Source organism: Lucilia sericata, unplaced genomic scaffold, assembly GCF_015586225.1.
Source record: "Lucilia sericata isolate MDLA Ls3-8-SP2 unplaced genomic scaffold, ASM1558622v1 Contig001024F_arrow, whole genome shotgun sequence".
Taxonomy (NCBI): Eukaryota; Metazoa; Arthropoda; class Insecta; order Diptera; family Calliphoridae; genus Lucilia; species Lucilia sericata.
The window spans coordinates 24219-47910 of NW_023995006.1; the positions used below are offsets into that span (position 1 = coordinate 24219).

The following is a 23692-nucleotide window of genomic DNA, read 5'->3' on the forward strand; positions in this document are numbered from 1 at the left end:
ATATTAACAAAATAGTATAAGCTAAATAAAACTTTATATTTTAAATATTATATTCAATTAATAAAGAAATGTTTATGGTTTTCCTATTTGTTTTGTTTTATAAAGTCGGAGTTGTTATATTAACACTAAAACGCCGTTGTAATTTTTTCATTAGCTTTGAACTCTGATTTTAGCTGTGTTGAGTTTATTTAGTTGGAAATTAGTTTTGTACGTGTTAAGACCGTTTTTTAATTACGAGCGAGTGTGATTTGTCGGATTTTTAAATAAATTAATGAAAATAATTGCATATTTTTAAATAAAATAAAAGATATAAAAGTAAACTTTATTTATAAACCTAAAATATTTACAAAAAAGTAAAATTTTATTTAAAAATAATAAGCTAAACCCATATTTCAAAAAGAAAATACATACAAAATTTTACTTTTTAAAAATAAAAAACAAAACCAAAACCTTTGTATTACAATAATTTACACGTAATTTAACAAAAAGTATTTATAATTTGTGCATTTATCAAAAAAAGAAAGTTGTTGTTGTTAAAACTTAAAAAAAATGCACCCAGACATAAAAATTATTAATTTTATTAAAGAGGGGGAAGAGAAATATAAATGTCTGCAAAGAAAAACCTCAGAAATTGAAAAAACAACAAAAGCAAAGAAACAATGTTGCCAACTTGTCGTGAAAAATACTTAAAGAAAAACAGGCAATAAGGGCTAAAATAGGAAAATCTGATTTGCAAATTCGGTTTTTCCATAATTTAATAAAAACACATGTTTCTAAAGATATTTAAAAGAAAATTGCTAAACTAACAAAAATCTATTACCTAAGTCTAGGTGTTAACAAACAAGGACAATTTTCCAGGAAATTATGTTAAATTTTACCTAAAGTTATAAAATGTTAACTTTTTGTTACAAGATTAGCTTGTCAAAACGAAATTTGTATCGTAAATTTTAATTTGCCTTAATAGTTTTAACACTTAAGCGTTATTAAAGGAATAGTAACACATTTTTCTTAATTAGGCACCCGCATAACTTTTTAAGGGTAATAATTATGCTAACTAAATTATTTTTTACCTACAGCATTACTAAACTATGATAAACATCTTATCAAAGTTGTAATTTACCCCTATTGTCTGAAAAATAAAAAAAATTCAATAATCGCAAATTAATAATAATTTTCTGAGGACAAAAATTAATAAAATTACAATTTTTGTATAGAAATGCTGTTCTAAATACACTTTTGCGTAGAAAACCGTTTCAGTTGAATTTTTTGTAAAGAAGTGAAATATTTTGAAATTTTTGTTAATAATATTCATCAAAAAATATTCTTAAAAAATCATTTTGAAGTCATAACGTTTTTAAAGTTTTAACTTAAAATTTTAAAAGTTTCAGAACTATTAAAATAATGAAACAAAATCTGAACTGGTTAAAAACTTCTCATTTTCTTATCCGTCAGTGCAATCTAATTTTCTTTAAACAAACATTTTGCAGTTGTACTTTTTAAAGAGTTTTTACTTAAACTTGCAAACATTTCAAAACTTATAAAATTTTCTATAATGAAACAAATTTTACAAAAAAGTGTACAAATTTCTAAAATCTGGTGTATTGAACCTTGTTAAAGCTAATTTCTTGTTTTTTAAACATAAACTTTTGTGTTCAACTCATTTCTATTTTTATTTCCCTAAACCTTTCAAAAACTATTTATTGTCTACAAAATTATTCATTATTATTATTATTCTTTTATATATTTTCTTCATTCATTTCTTTATACAATTTAAATTAATTTCGAGGTTAAAGTAAAACCCCCCATTTTTATGCTATAATTAAGCCAATTTGCTCTCTTGACTTACACTCCCCTCTAAATGTAATATTTGCCCTTTTATTTTCTCAGTAACATTGACAACATTGTTTGTTTACTTTTGTTCAAATGTAAAGAAGAAGAAAAAGGAGAAAAAAAATCTAAAGTGCAGTTTGCTGAAAAAAACTATACATGTGTATGCATGTAAAAATGTATGTGAGCGCCGGCTATAATAAAGGTTGCCAATTTTTATAAACAAAAATATCCTGTTTTAGGAAAACAAAAATGTAAATAAAAATTTATTTACTTTATTAACAAAAAAACTGTTATTATTAAACAAATAGAAATAAAAAAATAGTTTTTTTAAAATAAGTTTTTGTTTAGATTTTTTAATATTTTACTTTACAAATTACTGAAATTAAATACCCCCAAAATCTCTTATTAATTTCCCCATTAATATCTGTATTTACCTTAAAGTTGTCATTCTATTTTGGGAGTGCAATTCATAATTTTCTACTCTCATGGAGCAGAATTTTGTAATTTGTTTACAAATGTATGTTGTATGCGTATGTATGTATGTATGTTTGTGTATTTATGAGAATTTGTGTATAACGCAATAGGGATTGGTCATGTCTCCATTATTTGTAAGTTTCTGACTGTCTGTCTGTCACTACGTCCGTCCATTCATCTGCTTTTTTTTTATATAAAAAAGAATGAATCAATTTTTATTTAAATAGAAAGAAACTATTCTTTTTTGTTAAATTCAATACAGGCTTTAATAAATTTTGATTAATCGTGTCTGAGTGAGTGAGTAAGTTGGGTGAATCAAAAGAAAAACCGAGAGAGAGAGGAATAAAAAATGTACAAATTTAAATGCTTTTGAACACGGATTAAACATGTTGTGTTAAATTTTTTAATTATATTTGTGTAATAATACAAAGTTAAAGTTAAACAATATACAAAAATAAATATCAATAAAAGTCTTTTTTACAAAAGAAATACGAAGCAAGAAAGAAAACGAAATAAATATAAACCAAAAACAAAATAATACTGCCAAAATAACAACAAATTAATACAAGGAAATACAGAAAAAAATTCATTGTCTGCCAATAAATTTGTATAAATTAAGACCCCTTTGCCTTTCGGAAACATAAATTTTGGATCTATTCAACGAATTCAAGGAGCAACTATCAAGTTGCCCGGCCAAAACACGAGCAATTTGCCGCACTGTCCAGACGAGAGTGTGGGAGGCGGTATCATCACTCAACGAAACATTAAATTTTGTGGATAACAGTGGTGGCAGCAGCGGTGACGTTGGCTCGTCATCGATTGCTGCTGTACGAACCATAGGTTCGGGTGACGGCCGCCACTATTCCCATCAACATCATAATCATCATTCCACCACGAATATGGGATCGGTTAAGTCACGTGCCATCACATCGGCCGATACGAATCTGGTCGACGAGCATAATGTGGTGGCCTGCAGTTCCTCGTCGAACTATCAACATCAGCAGCAGCAACAGCATCATCAAATCAATAGATATTGTGGTAACGGCAGTGGTTTTTTCAATAAAAATGATTTACGTTACGACATTGGTGGCAGTTCTCAATATCATCCGGTACGTCAACCCAGTGTTAGGAGCAGGAGTCAACAGCCAATGCCTACCGCTGAGGAATTAGATCGTAGATTTACAAAAGTTTTGGTAAGTAAAAAGAATGTGTCTTTTTTTTTAAATATGAAGAATATCAAGAATGTCGGTTAAAAATTTTAGAGGAAAGGCCTGAGCTTTGTATAAAAGGTTTTTGAGCTTCATTTTTAGCTCCTAGTTCTAGATCAGTTGTAGTTCAGTTCTAGTTCAGTTGTAGTTCAGTTCTAGTTCAGTTGTATTTCCTTTCTAGTTCAGTTCTAGTTCAGTTCTAGTTCAATTCTAGTTCAGTTCTAGTTCAGTTCTAGTTCAGTTCTAGTTCAGTTCTAGTTCAGTTCTAGTTCAGTTCTAGTTCAGTTCTAGTTCAGTTCTAGTTCAGTTCTAGTTCAGTTCTAGTTCAGTTCTAGTTCAGTTCTAGTTCAGTTCTAGTTCAGTTCTAGTTCAGTTCTAGTTCAGTTCTAGTTCAGTTCTAGTTCAGTTCTAGTTCAGTTCTAGTTGAGTTCTAGTTGAGTTCTAGTTCAGTTCTAGTTCAGTTCTAGTTCAGTTCTAGTTCAGTTCTAGTTCAGTTCTAGTTCAGTTCTAGTTCAGTTCTAGTTCAGTTCTAGTTCAGTTCTAGTTCAGTTCTAGTTCAGTTCTAGTTCAGTTCTAGTTCAGTTCTAGTTCAGTTCTAGTTCAGTTCTAGTTCAGTTCTAGTTCAGTTCTAGTTCAGTTCTAGTTCAGTTCTAGTTCAGTTCTAGTTCAGTTCTAGTTCAGTTCTAGTTCAGTTCTAGTTCAGTTCTAGTTCAGTTCTAGTTCAGTTCTAGTTCAGTTCTAGTTCAGTTCTAGTTCAGTTCTAGTTCAGTTCTAGTTCAGTTCTAGTTCAGTTCGGATTCAGTTCTAGTTTAATAAAAAAGCTTTTTGTGAAAAAAATTTAAAAAGTTATATCAATGTATTTTTCTCTGTTTTTATTTACTGTTTATTTATTTATTTTTTTTTTCTAAAATTCCTTTAGAATTTGTAAACAAAGGCCTATAAATAATCATAATAGAATGAGTCATTCTATTAAGCTTGAAATACTCACCTAAAATCCCATTAGGAATAAAACGTTTAAAAACAGAAACATTGAGCCATTGTCCTAGATTTATTTAAATTTTATTTATAAATATTTTTTTATATAAATACACTAAAAAAGGTGTAAATAAATAAAAATTTAACATGCAGCAGCACGAAATTCTCAAAACAAATAAACGATTTAAAAAATACAATAACAAAAAAATTAAAGGCGAGTTTTAAATGTATGCCAAAAGAGCAGTAGGACTTAAGAGGTGATAGAGGGAGTTGGTGGAAAAACTCGCTATGTATGATATCATAAACAAATTTTGAAACTGAATTCAAAATCAAAAACACCCACTGACTGTTGTGCGAAACCAGCAAGTTGAGAAATATTTTTCATGCATATAGGAGCAGTAGTAGTAAGCCTGTAAATAAATGTATTTTTATACATTTATTCGCGCTTAATGTACCACACAAATCATGAGTATTTCCCATCAACAAAAAATACAAAATTTTGTGATGTGATCACAGCTAAGCAGAGCCAGTCACTGTAGAGAACACGCATGAAAGGTTTTTTGTATTTAAACTTTAACTGGCAACAATAACACAAATTGCTAGAATATAATTAAGTTTAATTTGTAATAAAAAGCTAAATTATTAACAAAACTAAATGTTAATTGTAAATTAGAAAAAAAAAACTGTTTATATAATCTAAACAAAATATTAACTAATACAAGTTTTGCCATAAGAAATTTTCTTTAAAATGTCAACTCCTCCATACAAAATGCCAAATGTCTGCATATAAAGTGCAAAAAAAAAAAAAACAAGCAACACTTCTTGCATACCAGTCATTTATTATTGCTTCTAGTAAATGCCTGGGTTGACTGTCTAACTAACTGCCATCAGAACATAAAACATTCCAAAAAACGGGTTTCTGAAAATAAATAAATAAAAAATACTCATTTGGTTCAAGTACACCAAACTATTTGCTACACCTATTCAAAAACAAAATATGCAAACTCTAATTGTATAGACAAATAAAGTATACAAGTTTTATAGTACATTAGAGTGAATGTCAATTATATCGTTAAAAATATTGTTGCCATAAACAACCAGCAACTAAATCGTATGTACGTTCTTTTCTACATACAGCAAGCTGCCTCTATTACCCTAATTTTATAATTTGTTTCCACTGTTCACTGGTTTAAGGTAGACTAGAGTAGAGACTAAAACTAAAAGTGTTTAACTGTATTGATGCTGAACTGGATCATCTGATGCATGACACCATGGGAGCGTAGTCGTTGCTCCATTTGAATAATTGAAAAAAAAAAATATTTAAACAAATATCTAGATATTATCAAACAGTTTGTGACAAAAAATTTGTTCAACTATTTTATTTTTAATTTATTTTCACAACTTTTTTTTTTAAATAGATCATTACCATTCTTAACCATAGTTCAAAATTAGTTCACAACTTCTGGTTCTTTTAGCTGTTTATAAAACATAAAACATAAATACATAATAGTTTTATTATTTGTTTATTTTATTTTTCGGAAAAAACAAACCCTGCATGTTAAGTTGTTCTTGATGTTGAAAGGTGTTTGTGAATACAACAACTTTTTATTGATTCCACATTCTTGTGTGAAATATTTAGTTTTTTTTTTTCAACACCATTATCATCATTAAATAAGTTATGTGGTCAAGTTCGTTTTTGTTTTCATAGACAAAATCAATTTAAATTCCTAAATGTCTTAAATTGATTTAAATTTGATTTACTTTTATATTTTGCCGCATAAGTTCTCACAAAAAACGTTTATACACTTTTAATCAAAACTGAATTAGAACTGAACTGAACTAGAACTGAACTAGAACTGAACTAGAACTGAACTAGAACTGAACTAGAACTGAACTAGAACTGAACTAGAACTGAACTAGAACTGAACTAGAACTGAACTAGAACTGAACTAGAACTGAACTAGAACTGAACTAGAACTGAACTAGAACTGAACTAGAACTGAACTAGAACTGAACTAGAACTGAACTAGAACTGAACTAGAACTGAACTAGAACTGAACTAGAACTGAACTAGAACTGAACTAGAACTGAACTAGAACTGAACTAGAACTGAACTAGAACTGAACTAGAACTGAACTAGAACTGAACTAGAACTGAACTAGAACTGAACTAGAACTGAACTAGAACTGAACTAGAACTGAACTAGAACTGAACTAGAACTGAACTAGAACTGAACTAGAACTGAACTAGAACTGAACTAGAACTGAACTAGTACTGAACTAGAACTGAACTAGAACTGAACTAGAACTGAACTAGAACTGAACTAGAACTGAACTAGAACTGAACTAGAACTGAACTAGAACTGAACTAGAACTGAACTAGAACTGAACTAGAACTGAACTAGAACTGAACTAGAACTGAACTAGAACTGAAACTAGAACTGAACTAGAACTGAACTAGAACTGAACTAGAACTGAACTAGAACTGAACTAGAACTGAACTAGAACTGAACTAGAACTGAACTAGAACTGAACTAGAACTGAACTAGAACTGAACTAGAAACTGAACTAGAACTGAACTAGAACTGAACTAGAACTAACTAGAACTGAACTAGGACTGAACTAGAACTGAACTAGAACTGAACTAGAACTGAACTAGAACTGAACTAGAACTGAACTAGAACTGAACTAGAACTGAACTAGAACTGAACTAGAACTGAACTAGAACTGAACTAGAACTGAACTAGAACGGAACTAGAACTGAACTAGAACTGAACTAGAACTGAACTAGAACTGAACTAGAACTGAACTAGAACTGAACTAGAACTGAACTAGAACTGAACTAGAACTGAACTAGAACTGAACTAGAGCTGAACTAGAACTGAACTAGAACTGAACTAGAACTGAACTAGAACTGAACTAGAACTGAACTAGAGAACTGAACTGAACTGACTAGAACTGAACTAGAACTGAACTAGAACTGAACTAGAACTGAACTAGAACTGAACTAGAACTGAACTAGAACTGAACTAGAACTGAACTAGAACTAACTAAACTAGAACTGAACTAGAACTGAAATAGAACTGAACTAAAACTGAACTAGAACTGAACTAGAACTGTTTATTTGTCATTATCAAAAAAACTAATATGAAGATGATCATTTAAAATCAAATATTTACTAAAATCAACAAAGCTTTACAAATTATAACATTTTAACCCAGTTACGCATTTAAACGTCCTCTAACTATTTAATTCTTCTATTTATGTTTAATACAAACAATTGATAATTTGTTTTTAAATAATTTCACTCTCTTTTCTTTCTACCTTTAGTGGCAGATAGATAATTATCAAAATCTGTCTAACAAACTAAATATTTATTGTTTGTCACTGATTGTATACGATCACATTTACTTATTTATTTATTATTGTATATATTTAATGTAAATATTAGTAGAACGGAAATGAATGTTATTATACGAGTCAGTGAGTGAGCTTGTATAAGTTTTGTCTCTATAAATGAAATGGTAGACAGCGTCATACTCACATGTTCATGTTCAATTGTTAATTATTATAATTTTTTATTACTTTTTAGTAAAAAATAATTTCAATAATGTATAATAATAAGTATATAAAAGTAAATATGAATAGTTTTAAATGTAAAAAGAAACTTTGAAAAAGATGAATGTTAGTTATATTTAATTACTTATTCATACATTCATTACGTTTTACTGTGTATGTATTTTATATTTTATTGGAAAAACGATAAATACTATAAAATAAACACAACCTTCTTAATATCTGGAAGAAAAAAAGAGTTGTATAGCAATTGTATAAAAAATCTATAGCTACCAGTCTTTTTTTTTTTTTTTTTGATTTTCTTTCAGTACCATTTTTCAAACAAAAAAGTGTTTCTTGTTTTCCTCATTATTTCTTTAACTTCAACACATATAGTTCCAGGAAATCTAAATATAGAAATGTGTTTTATAAATGCAATATCTGTTTTGTTTAGTAGTTTCCATTCGTTGTTTCTGTTGTTGGTTGTTAAATTTGTATTTTACTCATTCATATTGTACAATCACAATAATTTTTTTTAATTTAATTTTTGCACAAAATCCTCAACAAACATACAACGGCTTAAATGACACTGACAGAAAAGAATGGTTGTTGTAATAATTTACACATAATTTATTGATAAATTCTAACGCTCACACATAGATAGCAATTTAATGCCTTGTCTCTGAGTGGCAGCATACTTAGAGGAGATATTATATGAGTCAGTGAGACAGACAGACAGTCACACCATAGTCGAAGTTGGGCAATTTGATACTTTTATGCTTGGTTACTTAGGAGGTTGATATCAGTTTAAAAATGTATTGATTAGTAATAATTCATTTATAGTCGAAGAAATATAGAGGTTTTTAAAATAGAAACAGATTTCTTTTTCTAAAATTGTATAGTAATGTACCGCAGTAAAATCTATAAAAAATATGTACTACAATTTTGTTTAGAACTGAACTAGAACTGAACTAGAAGTGAACTAGAACTGAACTAGAACTGAACTAGAAGTGAACTAGAAGTGAACTAGAAGTGAACTAGAAGTGAACTAGAAGTGAACTAGAAGTTAACTAGAAGTGAACAAGAACTGAACTAGGACTGAACTAGAACTGAACTAGAACTAAACTAGAAGTGAACTAGAACTGAACTGGAACTGAACTAGAAGTGAACTACAACTGAACTACAACTGAACTAGAAGTGAACTAGAAGTGAACTAGAAGTGAACTAGAACTGAACTAGAACTCAACTAGAACTGAACTAGAACTAAACTATAACTGAACTAGAACTGAACTAGAACTGAACTAGAACTGAACTAGAACTGAACTAGAACTGAACTAAAACTGAACTAAACTGAACTAGAACTGAACTAGAACTGAACTAGAACTGAACTAGAACTGAACTAGAACTGAACTAGAACTGAACTAGAACTGAACTAGAACTGAACTAGAACTGAACTAGAACTGAACTAGAACTGAACTAGAACTGAACTAGAACTGAACTAGAACTGAACTAGAACTGAACTAGAACTGAACTAGAACTGAACTAGAACTGAACTAGAACTGAACTAGAACTGAACTAGAACTGAACTAGAACTGAACTAGAACTGAACTAGAACTGAACTAGAACTGAACTAGAACTGAACTAGAACTGAACTAGAACTGAACTAGAACTGAACTAGAACTGAACTAGAACTGAACTAGAACTGAACTAGAACTGAACTAGAACTGAACTAGAACTAGAACTAGAACTAGAACTGAACTAGAACTAGAACTGAACTAGAACTGAACTAGAACTGAACTAGAACTGAACTAGAACTGAACTAGAACTGAACTAGAACTGAACTAGAACTGAACTAGAACTGAACTAGAACTGAACTAGAACTGAACTAGAACTGAACTAGAACTGAACTAGAACTGAACTAGAACTGAACTAGAACTGAACTAGAACTGAACTAGAACTGAACTAGAACTGAACTAGAACTGAACTAGAACTGAACTAGAACTGAACTAGAACTGAACTAGAACTGAACTAGAACTGAACTAGAACTGAACTAGAACTGAACTAGAACTGAACTAGAACTAAACTAGAATTGAACTTGAGGTGAATTTTTCAAATAATTCGTAATAAAATATTCTTACAAAAAGTTTGAGTTAAAGCATAGAAATAAAAAAGTTTAGATATTTTTTAAATTTCTTATAAAAACCCATACCTGAAGAAATCTTGAATTAAAATTCAACAGCTATAATAACAAACAACCTAATTAGCATTAGTTATTTCTTCTGACACTCGAATTTTGGATACAATTTCCGAAACTGAAAATTTAACAAATGATTGTACGATTAATCATCATGCGTTTACTACAACTAAAAAGTTTTGTCTAAAGTTTTTCCTAACATGCTTAAGAAACTGATACCAATTTCCATTGACATCATTTTTCTTCAGTTTTACAGTGTATAAACAAACAGTTTTCTTTATGTTTATTTTATTATCATTTTATAGCTATTTTGCATGTTTGTTTGTAAATTTTTATCTTTCAATAATAATGTATAACTTCATACGAACATATGAAATAACGAATGAGCAAGAGCTTGAGATCACCATCAACATCGCCGTCACCACCACCACCATCATCCCCATAACCAACCACCACACACATATTTATAACTAAAATATTGTGTCCATATTTTCTTTGTTGCTTTCGATTTGAAAATTTGCTCATTCACCACATTCACATAGTTTGTGTACTCTGTTTTTGAAACTCGTATGTGGTCTATGGTTCAATACGGGAAGCCTCTTAAATGAAGAATTCTTTATTCTTTAATTTCATTTCATATTGATCTTATCGTGTTCAATTTTTTTTTGCTCTTTATGGTGGAAGCCTAGTAACTGATGTTGATGATCTATATTTAATTTAATTATAACCCAATTATATTGTTGTTCAAATAAACAATGTTATGCTAATTTATAGCGTTTTTATTGTTGTTGTTGTTCGCATCGAAACTAATTTCCTCTCAAGATCATTATTGCGATGAGTGTTTGCTTTAGTTTGCATTTTTTTGGGATGTAAACAAAAAAAAGTCACATGTTTTTTTTTGGAGAGGGGGGAGTAGATTTTTTAAGGGGTAAATAATTGTTTAATGTTTGTTTAAAAATTTGAATCAATTTTTGTGTAACAAAGTGTGACAAAATAATTTTTATTGCTAAGAAATTAAGAGATCTTTCTATAGTTTACAAAAGCTTTAAGTTTGGGCATGAAAATATTGTTTAAAATGAAGAAACTTTATCAATAATATGTAATGCTTTTTATCAAAAAATCTTTAATTTGTAATAAAACTGTTTTATAAAAAGGAGACAATTTGAAATTAATTGATTCTTTAGAAAAAGACATGATACGGAATGATAATGTTTTTTCCCAAAAAGAAATCTTTTTCACAAAAAACTGTTTATGAAGAAAGCTTTTTCACAAAAAGCTTTTTTTAAACAAGAAAGCTTTAAGCTTTTTATAAAAACGCTTTTTACCAAAAAAGTTAAAAGAAGTGTTTTTCAAAAAGAATGTTTTTTACAAAAAGCTTTTTATCAAACAAAGCTTTTTATCAAAAAAAGCTTTTTATCAAGAACATTTTTTATCAAAAAAAGCTTTTTATTAAAAAAAAATATTTTCACAAACTTTTTCACAAAAAATGTTTATTTACAGAAAGTTTTTCACAATAAATATTTTACCAAGAAAGCTCTTTGGCAAAAAAGCTTTTTAGCGACAATTACTTTTCACCAAAATGCTGTGTATTTAATCTTAAAGTGAAAAAATCGCTTATTATTAATTGTCTGCCAAAAAGCTCTTTTTCACAAAGAAAGCTTTTTTCTAAAAAAAGCTTTTTGTTAAAAAAAATCTTTAAAAAAATTTCTAAAAAGAAGTTTTTTCCCCAAAATAAAAAAAAACTTTTTGCACGAAAGCTTTTTTTTAGATATTTTTCATAGAATTTTTATTAATAATTAAAATTTTTTTTATTTTTAGGCCTCTATGGATTTACCTCCCGATAAAGCCAAACTTTTGAAAAACTATGATGATGAAAAGAAATGGGATATTATATGTGATCAAGTAAGTTTTAAAGAAAACATAGAATCAAACCTTAAAAATCCTAATAAAACTGTTGTAAATTTTCAGGAAATGGTACAAGCTAAAGATCCACCTTCACATTATCTCAACAAATTACGAACATATTTAGATCCCAAAGCCTCAAGAAGTCATAGAGTAAGTAGAACTTAAAAACAGTAATAAACAATTAAGAAATTTACTCAAGTTCTCCAAGAAACTTTGGCTTGACAAGAAAAACTACCTAAAAGTGGTCCATTTGGAGAATTCTTTGAGTAAATTGCTTAAATGTTGGTTGAAACCAAACGCCTCCTAATTGGTATTACTATGTCGTAGTTCTAAACTAAACTTTTATAAAATTCTTTGCGTATAACTATTTCAACCAACTTTTATTAAGTAGCTTTTGCTTTTAACCTTGTTTTTTTCTAATAGATAATTAATTATTAATACTCTTTTCCATTTCATCCTACTCACACTCATCAAAAACACTGATACACACAACACACTCATTGAAAAACTCCTATTACTTTTTCTGCTATCTGTTTTGTCTATACTGTTCTGTTACTTTTCTTGGGCTGAAAACTGCACTATGATGTTTTTCTTGCAACTGAAACTATTCCTATTCCTTCTGCTAATTCTAAAAAAATCCCTCTCTAACTCCTTAACTCTCTTTTCCCCCACTTCCTGGTTAAAATTTTCCTGTTTTCCTCCTTGAACCGCGTCAATTTACACTTACAGCTTTACTTCCTCTACTTTTTTTGCCAGAAACGTAAGATGGTAGGCGAATCGACATCCACACAAGTTTTACGTGATCTGGAAATTTCTTTGCGCACCAATCACATTGAGTGGGTAAAGGAGTTTCTAGATGAGACCAATAAAGGTCTAGATGCTTTAGTGGATTATCTCAGTTTTCGCCTGCAAATGATGCGTCATGAGCAGAGGGTGCAAGAGGCTCTTAGTGAGTCCGATGAACGTTTGAATTTGAACAATAGTGGCTTGGGCAATCTGAGCAGTGATGGCTTGGGCACCTCTGCTTGTGTTAGTTCCAATATTGGCGGCATTAGTAATGTTAGTTTAACGGAATCGTCACGTTACCAAAATAATCATTATTCATTCAATGGCTTTTTACGACCTGCGCTGGCCGAGGTTCTCGATAGTCCAAATATTAAGCGGCGTTCTCGCCACATGGCCAAATTGAATATGGGCGCCTCAACAGATGACATACATGTGTGCATCATGTGTTTGCGTGCTATAATGAATAACAAATATGGCTTCAATATGGTCATACAACATCGTGAGGCCATCAACTGCATAGCGCTGAGTTTAATACACAAATCGTTAAGAACTAAGGCCTTGGTGCTTGAACTTTTGGCGGCTATTTGTTTGGTCAAGGGTGGTCATGAGATTATTCTGTCGGCTTTTGATAATTTCAAAAATGTTTGCCACGAAAATCAACGTTTCCAAACGCTCATGGAGTATTTTATGAATTTCGAAGCTTTCAACATTGATTTCATGGTGGCCTGCATGCAATTTATGAATATAGTGGTGCATTCGGTGGAGGATATGAATTACAGGGTACATTTGCAATATGAGTTTACTGCCTTGGGTTTGGATAAGTATTTGGAAAAGCTAAGACTCACAGAGTCGGAAGAACTTAAAGTTCAAATTTCCGCCTATCTAGACAATGTATTCGATGTGGCTGCTCTCATGGAAGATTCAGAAACTAAAACGGCTGCCTTGGAAAGAGTGCAAGAGCTGGAGGATCAGATAGAACGGGAAATAGATAGAAACTCAGAATTACTTTATAAGTTAGCGGAAATGGAAACCGAGGTTAGATATTTAAGAACAGAACGTGAGGACTTAATGGCTACCAAACTCAAATTTGATGAGGAAGTCTGTACACTGCGCCGCATACTCAAGCAAAATGAACAAGAACTGAAGAAGAGAGAATCTCTGCTGCAAAGTAAAAATCTAGAGCTACAAACACTAACACGTTCCCTGCCGCGTTCAGGTTCGGGTGGCAATGACAGCTCTTTGGCCGCTGAAGCCTTGCTCAAAGACTCTCCGGTGGAATGTGTTTCGCCGCCATTACCGCCACCTCCACCACCCCTACCAGAGGCCATAAATATGGCACCACCACCGCCGCCTCCACCAGCGCCACCAGCACCTCCTCCATTACCCGCAGGACCCGGGCAAATGTTAAATAATATGGCTCCACCACCGCCGCCACCATCTCTACGTGCCTTGCAGTCCATGCAACATCCCAATAATCTTCCCATGTCATTCCAACCGCCACCACCACCAGTAGCTGGTTTTATGCCGGCGCCCGATGGTGCCATGACCATTAAAAGAAAAGTGCCAACCAAATACAAGCTGCCCACACTCAATTGGATAGCTCTTAAGCCCAATCAGGTAAGTTGTTTTAACACAAAAAAGTTATTTAACTTTAAACATTCCTTTCTTCAAACTCCAGGTGCGTGGCACTATTTTCAATGAGCTGGATGATGAGAAAATCTACAAGTTTATTGACTTCAATGAGTTTGAGGAACGTTTCAAGATTGGCGTAGGAGGTGGCCTTAGCAGTGGCGCTAATTCCGAGGTAGATGGCACTTTGCAATCATACCCCAGCAAACGCTTTAAGAAACCCGAAAATGTTTCACTTTTGGAACACACGAGATTACGAAATATTGGTGAGTTTACCTTGTAATTAATCAAATAAATTTATTAACAATTTGTCTCCTTATTCCAGCTATATCTCGCCGTAAACTTGATATGCCTATTGATGAGGTTATCGCCGCTATCCATAGTTTAGATTTAAAGAAACTCTCTTTGGAAAATGTTGAATTGCTGCAGAAAATGATACCCACAGATGTTGAAGTTAAATCGTATAAAGAATATATTATCGAGCGTAAAGATCAGAATCTTTTAACCGAAGAAGATAAATTTATGCTGCAGCTATCAAAAGTGGAACGTATTTCATCGAAGTTATCGATTATGAATTATATGGGAAACTTTTTCGATTGTTTGCATTTAATATGTCCGGTAAGAGAAACGTTTAACATAAAGTATTTTCCAAAGAAAAACTATAGACCAAAAGCTGTTTTTGTAAAAGCTTTTTCTTTAGATAAAATTTTGACAAAAAGCTTTTTCTATACAAAAATTTTCAACAAAAAGCTTTTTCTATAGAAAATTTTTAAACAAAAAACAGAAAAAAATTTGTCAAAATTTTTAACAAAATGCTTTTTCTATAGAAAAAATTTTCTCAAAAAGCTTTTTCTATAGGCAAAAATTTTGTCAAAAAGCTTTTTCTATAGACAAAATTTTGTCTTAAAGCTTTTTCGATAAAAAATTTTCTCAAAAAGCTTTTTCTATATAAAAAATTTCAACAAAAAGCTTTTTCTGTAGAAAAAAATTTTGTCAAAAAACTTTTTCTATAGAAACAATTTTTGTCAAAAAGCTTTTTCTATAGAGAAAATTTCAAAAAAAGCTTTTTCTATAGAAAAACTTTCAACAAAAAGCTTTTTTTATAGAAAAAATTTCAACAAAAAGCTTTTTTTATGGAAAATTTTCAACAAAAAGCTTTTCCTATAGGAAAAATTTCAACAAAAAGTTTTTTCTATAGAAAAAATTTCAACAAAAAGCTTTTTCTATAGAAAAAATTTCAACAAAAAGCTTTTTCTATAGAAAAAATTTCAACAAAAAGCTTTTTCTATAGAAAAAATTTCAACAAAAAGCCTTTTCTATAGAAACAATTTCAACAAAAAGCTTTTTCTATAAAAACAATTTCAAAAAAAACCTTTTTCTATAAAAACAATTTCAACAAAAAGCTTTTTCTATAAAAACAATTTCAACAAAAAGCTTTTTCTATAGAAACAATTTCAAAAAAAGTTTTTTCTATAGAAACAATTTCAACAAAAAGCCTTTTCTATAGAAAAAATTTCAACAAAAAACTTTCTATAGAAAAATTTTTCAGCAAAAAACTTTTTCTATAGAAACAATTTCAACAAAAAGCTTTTTCTATAGAAAAAATTTCAACAAAAAGCTTTTCCTATAAAAACAATTTCAACAAAAAGCTTTTTCTATAGAAACAATTTCAACAAAAAGCTTTTTCTATAGAAACAATTTCAACAAAAAGCTTTTTCTATAGAAAAAATTTCAACAAAAAACTTTTTCTGTAGAAAAAAATTCAACAAAAAACTTTCTATAGGAAAATTTTTCAACAAAAAGCTTTTTCTATGGAAAAAATATTGCCAAAAAGTTTTTAAAAACTTTCTTAGAAAACTAAAAAATTAATTACAATTTATTTTCCTTCTTCAGCAAATCCATGCCATCACTACCGCCTCCAGTTCACTCAAACAATCGCGTAAATTCAAGGCGGTCTTGGAAATTGTTTTAGCTTTTGGTAACTATTTGAACAGCAGCAAGCGTGGTCCAGCCTATGGCTTTAAATTACAATCTCTAGACACTTTAATTGATACCAAATCAACCGATAAACGTTCTTCGCTGCTGCACTATATCGTGGCCACCATAAGACAAAAATTCCCCGAACTATTAAATTTTGAAACAGAACTTTTCTGTACCGACAAAGCCTCACAAGTATCGCTGGAAAATATCGTGACCGATATGCACGATTTGGAAAAAGGCATGGAATTGGTGAAAAAAGAAGCCGAATTAAGAGTTAAGGGACATCAAACTCATATTTTAAGAGATTTTCTCAATAATTCCGAAGAAAAATTGAAAAAAATTAAAATTGAATTGAAAAATGCTCAAGAGGCGTTTAGGGAATGTGTAGAGTATTTTGGTGAATCATCGCGTAATGCAGATGCTGCAGCATTTTTTGCTTTAATCGTAAGATTTACTAGAGCATTTAAAGTAAGTGGAAATAATTAAGGATTTGTGGAAAATATTATTTTTAATGTTTCGCTTTAATTATTAACATTAGGCCCATGATCAAGAGAATGAGCAACGTAGAAGATTGGAACAGGCAGCAGCTGCTGCAGCAGCCAATAAAAAAGAAAACGAACAAGTCCAACTGCGCAATAAAGCCAACCAGAAAAAACAACAGGTAATTAACATTTTCAATTTTCTTTTTCTTCAAAAATTATATTTTTGTTTAATATTTATTAAAACCGAAATTATAAATTTGGAAAAAAAAAAAACAGTTTTGGTTAAATGTAATATTAATTTATTTATATTTTGTAAATTGGATTCGCTTTGTTGCAACTCACTCTCATACACACATTATTTTCATTTTCATTTTTGTGCATCTGCATCAAAAAACCAAAAAAAAAAAACAAACAATTTAATTCATTAGAAACTTGGTTGCGTGACTATGGAAAGCAGTTTGTTACATAAAACGCTAATTAATTTGGCCTGATGGACTTAGTTTTAATGCCAAAAAAAAAAAGAAAAACGTAAAGCACAGAGATTGAGTAGTCAAACGCTTAAGACAGAAAACGGCGTTATGGGGATTTGAAAAAGAAACCAAATTAAAACTATATAAAACTAAATGGTGTTGGTTGTAAAGAATAATAACAATAGAAAACTGTAAACTAGAAGTCCTGTACTGTACTACTCCCTGGAAGTGTCATTTGCCGTTTGCCACTTTTCGTTTTTGTTATAAAGAAAATAAAAAGCACTTGTATATATAGTTTTAAATCACCCACCACCTACTACACACATTTATGTATTTATATTAAGAAAAGCCTAACACCATTTAAACGAATTATTTTGAGGCCTTATAGACCCTTATAGTTCGTACGTTCATTCGTCATCTTTATTTGTTGTATATATATAAATCCTTAACTCTCACACTCATCTTCTAACTACGCGCCAAAAATATTTTGTTTACAAAGTTTTGCACAAGGGAATTTAAACGCGTTATCCTGTTTAATACAAGTCCATGTAAGTTTTATATTTTAGTAAAAAAAAGTAGTAGCCTCAGTATTAATTTTTTAAGGCTTAAGAGAGTTTTATTTTCTTTTGGATTTAAAGCAGTTTCAAAAAATTATTGTAAATATTTCTTCCAAGACAAAAAAATTTGAAAAATTCTAAAAAGTTTTCTATAGATAAACTTTCGTCAGGAACTTTTTCTATAGAAAAACTTTCGTCAGGAACTTTTTCTATAGAAAAACTTTCCTCAGGAACTTTATCTATAGAAAAATTTTCGTCAGGAACTTTTTCTATAGAAAAACTTTCGTCAGGAACTTTTTCTATAGAAAAACTTTCGTCAGGAACTTTTTCTATAGAAAAACTTTCGTCAGGAACTTTTTCTATAGAAAAACTTTCGTCAGGAACTTTTTCTATAGAAAAACTTTCGTCAGGAACTTTTTCTATAGAAAAACTTTCGTCAGGAACTTTTTCTATAGAAAAACTTTCGTCAGGAACTTTTTCTATAGAAAAACTTTCTTCAGGAACTTTTTCTATAGAAAAACTTTCGTCAGGAACTTTTTCTATAGAAAAACTTTCGTCAGGAACTTTTTCTATAGAAAAACTTTCGTCAGGAACTTTTTCTATAGAAAAAGTTTCGTCAGGAACTTTTTCTATAGAAAAAGTTTCGTCAGGAAACTTTCGTCAGGAACTTTTTCTATAGAAAAACTTTCTTCAGGAACTTTTTCTATAGAAAAACTTTCGTCAGGAACTTTTTCTATAGAAAAGCTTTCTTCAGAAACTTTTTCTATAGAAAAGCTTTCGTCAGAAACTTTTTCTATAGAAAAGCTTTCGTCAGAAACTTTTTCTATAGAAAAGCTTTCGTCAGAAACTTTTTCTATAGAAAAACTTTCGTCAGGAACTTTTTCTATAGAAAAACTTTCGTCAGGAACTTTTTCTATAGAAAAACTTTCCTCAGGAACTTTATCTATAGAAAAATTTTCGTCAGGAACTTTTTCTATAGAAAAACTTTCGTCAGGAACTTTTTCTATAGAAAAACTTTCGTCAGGAACTTTTTCTATAGAAAAACTTTCGTCAGGAACTTTTTCTATAGAAAAACTTTCGTCAGGAACTTTTTCTATAGAAAAACTTTCGTCAGGAACTTTTTCTATAGAAAAACTTTCGTCAGGAACTTTTTCTATAGAAAAACTTTCGTCAGGAACTTTTTCTATAGAAAAACTTTCGTCAGGAACTTTTTCTATAGAAAAACTTTCGTCAGGAACTTTTTCTATAGAAAAACTTTCGTCAGGAACTTTTTCTATAGAAAAACTTTCGTCAGGAACTTTTTCTATAGAAAAACTTTCGTCAGGAACTTTTTCTATAGAAAAACTTTCGTCAGGAACTTTTTCTATAGAAAAACTTTCGTCAGGAACTTTTTCTATAGAAAAACTTTCGTCAGGAACTTTTTCTATAGAAAACTATTTCTATAAAAGAACTTTCAACATAAAGCTTTTTTAGAAAAACTTTAAACATAAAGCTTTTTCTATAGATAAACTTTCAATAGAAAGAACATTCTAGAGACAAACTTTCAACAGAAAGCTTTTTCTATAGAAACAATTTCAACTGAAAGCTTTTTCTATAGAAAAAATTTCAACAGAAAGCTTTTTCTATAGGAAAAATTTTAACTGAAAGCTTTTTCTATAGAAAAAATTTCAACAGAAAGTTTTCTTCTATAGAACAAATTTCAACAGAAAGCTTTTTCTATAGAAACAACATTCAAACGAAGCATTATAGAAAATTTTCAAAAGAAAGCTTTTTCTATAGAAATATTTTCAGCAGAAAGTTTTTCTTTTAGAAATACTTTTACATAAAGCTTTTTCATGGACAAACTTTCAACAGAAAGCTTTTTCTTAAAATAATTCAACAGAAAGCTTTTCTCTAAAAAAATTTAAACAGAAAGCTTTGCCTATAAAAAAATTTAACATAAAGCTTTTTCTATAGAACAAATTTCAACAGAAAGGTTTTTCTATAGAAAAAATTTCAACAAAAAGCTTTTTTTGTAAAAACGTTTACAGTAAAAAGTTTTTCTTAGAAAAAATTTAAGAAAGCTTTTATGTGAAAGTTTTTTCCATTAGAAAAACTTGCATTGTTGTGAAAGCTCTTTAGTATTTTGTACTCTTTTCTTTTTTGTTTTTACCCAAAAGCTCTTTTTAAGCCTTAAAACCTAAAAAATCGTGTTGTCTTTTTTTAAACCGCTAAAAACGTATTGTGTTATTGTTGTTTATAATTATTTTGTGTTTTAACATTTTGAGTTTTAAACGTAGAAACTATAATTAACCATTTTTAAAGTTGTTATTAATAATTAATTAACATTAACATTTCCACAGTCATGCAACGACTACAAAAAAAAATGTAAAAAAAAAAATAATCACTCATACTAGAACACACTGTCTATCTCTAACGTTACCACTGTAGCTCTCTCTAGCTTTATTCACTGAAATTTTATATAAAATAAATTAGATTAATTTTAATTTATTTTATTTTAATTGGTAAAGGCTTTTTAAAAAAAAAAACGCTTTTTTCTCTAAACTAATTTTCTTTTGTTTATTCTCTTTTTCTTTTTTAATTTTATGCTCTTTGCTAATTTTCTTTTGTTTGGCCTAAACAATTGTTTTTGTTTTATTAAAAAAAAAAACGAACCTTAACAAAAACAAGTTACCCGCTGGTGGTGTCTCCTTACAGGAAGCGGTCATTAATGAATTGAAATGTAAGGCCAATTCGGTAAGAGAGAAAAAGCTATTGCAGCAAGATGAGGTTTATAATGGGGCATTAGAGGATATATTATTGGGCCTCAAAAGTGAACCCTATCGGCGAGCCGATGCTGTACGACGTAGTCAGCGACGACGTATAGATAATAATCGTCTATCACGCACGCTCGAAGAGCTAGATGTCTAAAGAGAAAAACTTTAATTAAATTTAAAAAATTTATTTATAAAATTAGTAGTTTTAACTCGTAGCTGGTAGTCCATCGATTGCGATTATATCGATATAAAATTAAATTTTTGAACATTTTATGCCTAAACACAAATAATTAATTAATATAATAATGCATTTAAATCTTTTTTATACTATGTATTTTTTATATTTATACATAAAAATATTAAAAAAAAAAAACATTCCCCATGAAAACACAGAAAACGATAAACGACCCAAATTAAGAATTATACAAATAACAACAAAACAGAACTGCTATGCAATAATTAATAAACATATTTATACAATATTAAAAATATATATATAAAAAAAACTAGTTTAAGTTTGATATGAAAAAATATATTAACAGCTTAGTATGTTTTTTTTACACTTTTTTAAAACAAGTTACTCTTAAACAAAAATATATGTAATAATCTCTTCTCAAATTATTAGGGGATAATTTTTATCCCTCAAAATATTTAAAGGCATTATTTAGTTTTATTATTATGATAATAATTTAAATTAAAAAAGAAAACTTTTGTAAATTGTTTTTAATATTGTGTTTTTGTATGATTATTATTAAATTAAAATATTGTATTATTTTAAATTTAAACAGTAGTTTAAAGTTTAGTTAAAGGAAAAATCAAGGAAATCTTACAAAGAAAAACTATTTGTAGGAACTTTTTATATAGAAAAACTTGTTAAAGTAACCTTTGCTAAACTAAAAAAAACGTCTGTCTAAAAGCTTTATAAAAAAATTTTATCAAAAAGCTTTTTCTATAAAAAAATTTTCATCTAAAAGCTTTTTCTAGAAAAAAATTTGTCGAAAAGCTCTTGCTATAAAAAAAATTTTCTACAAAAACTTTTTTCTTAGAAAAGCTTTCAACAAAAAACTTTTTCTATAGAAAAGCTTTCAACAAAAAGCTTTTTCTATAAGAAGGTTTCACGTTAAGCTTTTTTAAAGAAAAACGTTCAACAAAAAGTTTTTTTTATAGAAAAACTTTTAATGAAAACTTTCAACAAAAAGCTTTTTGTATGGAAAAACTTTAAACAGAAAGCTTTTTCTATGGAAAAACTTTTAACAAAAAGCGTTTTCTATAGCAAAACCTTCAACAAAAGCTTTTTCTATAGAAAAACTTTTTAACAAAAAAGCTTTTATAAAAAACTTTCAACAAAAACTTTTTTTATAGAAAAACTTTCATAAAAAAGCTTTTTCTATAGAAAAATTTTGAACAAAAAGATTTTTCTATAGAAAAACTTTTTAACAAAAAAGCTTTTTTATAAAAAACTTTCAACAAAAAGCTTTTTCTATGGAAAAACTTGCAACAAAAAGCTTTCTCTATAGGAAAACCTTCAACAAAAGTTTTTTTTATAGAAAAACTTTTTAACAAAAAAGCTTTTATATAAAACTTTCAACAAAAACGTTTTTTTATAGAAAAACTTTCATAAAAAAGCTTTTTCTACAGAAAAACGTTCAAGAAAAAGCTTTTTCTATAAAAATTTTTTCGAGAAAAAGCTTTTTTACAGAAAAACTTTTTAACAAAAAAGCTTTTTTATAAAAAACTTTTAACACAAAGCTTTTTCTATAGAAAAACTTTCAACAAAAAGCTTTTTCTATAGAAAAACTTTCAACAAAAAGCTTTTTCTATAGAAAAACTTTTAGCAAAAAGCTTTTTTCTATATAAAACCCTTCGAAAAACTTTTTCTTAAGACTTTCTTGATTTTTCCTAACGAACTCATTACTTTTTAAACCTAGAGAATCTCCCCCCCAAAACTAAACTCTCTCAAAGAGTTTAAATTTTTAAAAAATTGTGTATTATATTAAATAAATTTTAATAATTTACGATCTACTCGAATATTTTTTACCATAAAATAACTTTAAATTGTTTTATGTTTATTTTATTTTGTTAATTTTATGTTGTATATATCGAAATTTTATTTTTTAAGCACTCGCTCTCTTTTTTTATTTAAAAATTATTGTATTTTTATTTTATTTTTTAAACCTTAATATATAATTTAAATTGTTTTTTAGTGCTATAAGTATTTGATTTGCACAAATTTTTTGTTAAAAAGAAAAACAAATTTTAAAAATAATTTTTTATTTATCAACAATAAAATAAAAATTTATTTTATTTCGTTTTTTTTTTTGTGAAAAATTAAATTTAAAATTTGTTTTTTTATTTTAAAGAAAAAAAATAAGAAAATTTGTCATTTATTTAAAAATTAAAACTTATAATTTTATTTAAAAAACTGTTTTTTTATTGTTTTGTCTTTTTTTAACACAATTGTCTAAGATTTATTATTTAAATAATAGTTTTTTATTCATACGAAAATTGTTTAAACAAAAAACCTTTTTTTATTTTTAATGATTTAAAACCATTTTGTATTTTTAAAATAAAGATATTACAAAAAAATAATAATACCTAAAATAACACTGTGTTAAAAATTATTTACTTTTCTCAGTAAGCATTTTCTATAGAAAAACTTGCGTCAGGAACTTTATAACTTTCATCAGGAACTGTTTATATATAATAACTATCGACAGGAACTTTTTCTCTAGAAAAACTTTCGTCAGGAACTTTTTCTATAGAAAAACTTTCGTCAGGAACTTTTTCTATAGAAAAACTTTCGTCAGGAACTTTTTCTATAGAAAAACTTTCGTCAGGAACTTTTTCTATAGAAAAACTTTCGTCAGGAACTTTTTCTATAGAAAAACTTTC

At 28.7% G+C, this 23692-nt stretch overlaps 1 protein-coding gene across 9 annotated transcripts; it reads left to right on the plus strand.

The window, feature by feature from the left end:
- Window positions 1-190: 190 nt before the first annotated feature.
- On the plus strand, window positions 191-21754 carry LOC119609650 (formin-like protein). Of its 9 annotated transcripts, none has more exons than XM_037964495.1 (10): window positions 191-353; window positions 2791-3497; window positions 12054-12137; window positions 12204-12290; window positions 12870-14543; window positions 14605-14821; window positions 14881-15173; window positions 16449-17003; window positions 17074-17196; window positions 20715-21754. In XM_037964495.1, the coding sequence occupies exons 2-10, from the start codon at window positions 3204-3206 to the stop codon at window positions 20952-20954; spliced, it is 3567 nt and encodes a 1188-aa protein (XP_037820423.1). In that variant the 5' UTR covers window positions 191-353; window positions 2791-3203; the 3' UTR covers window positions 20955-21754. The 9 variants fall into 9 exon arrangements, with proteins under 9 accessions (XP_037820423.1, XP_037820426.1, XP_037820428.1 ...); XM_037964498.1 differs by having other exon boundaries at window positions 20742-21148; XM_037964500.1 differs by lacking the exon at window positions 20715-21754 and adding an exon at window positions 17446-17538.
- Window positions 21755-23692: the final 1938 nt, after the last annotated feature.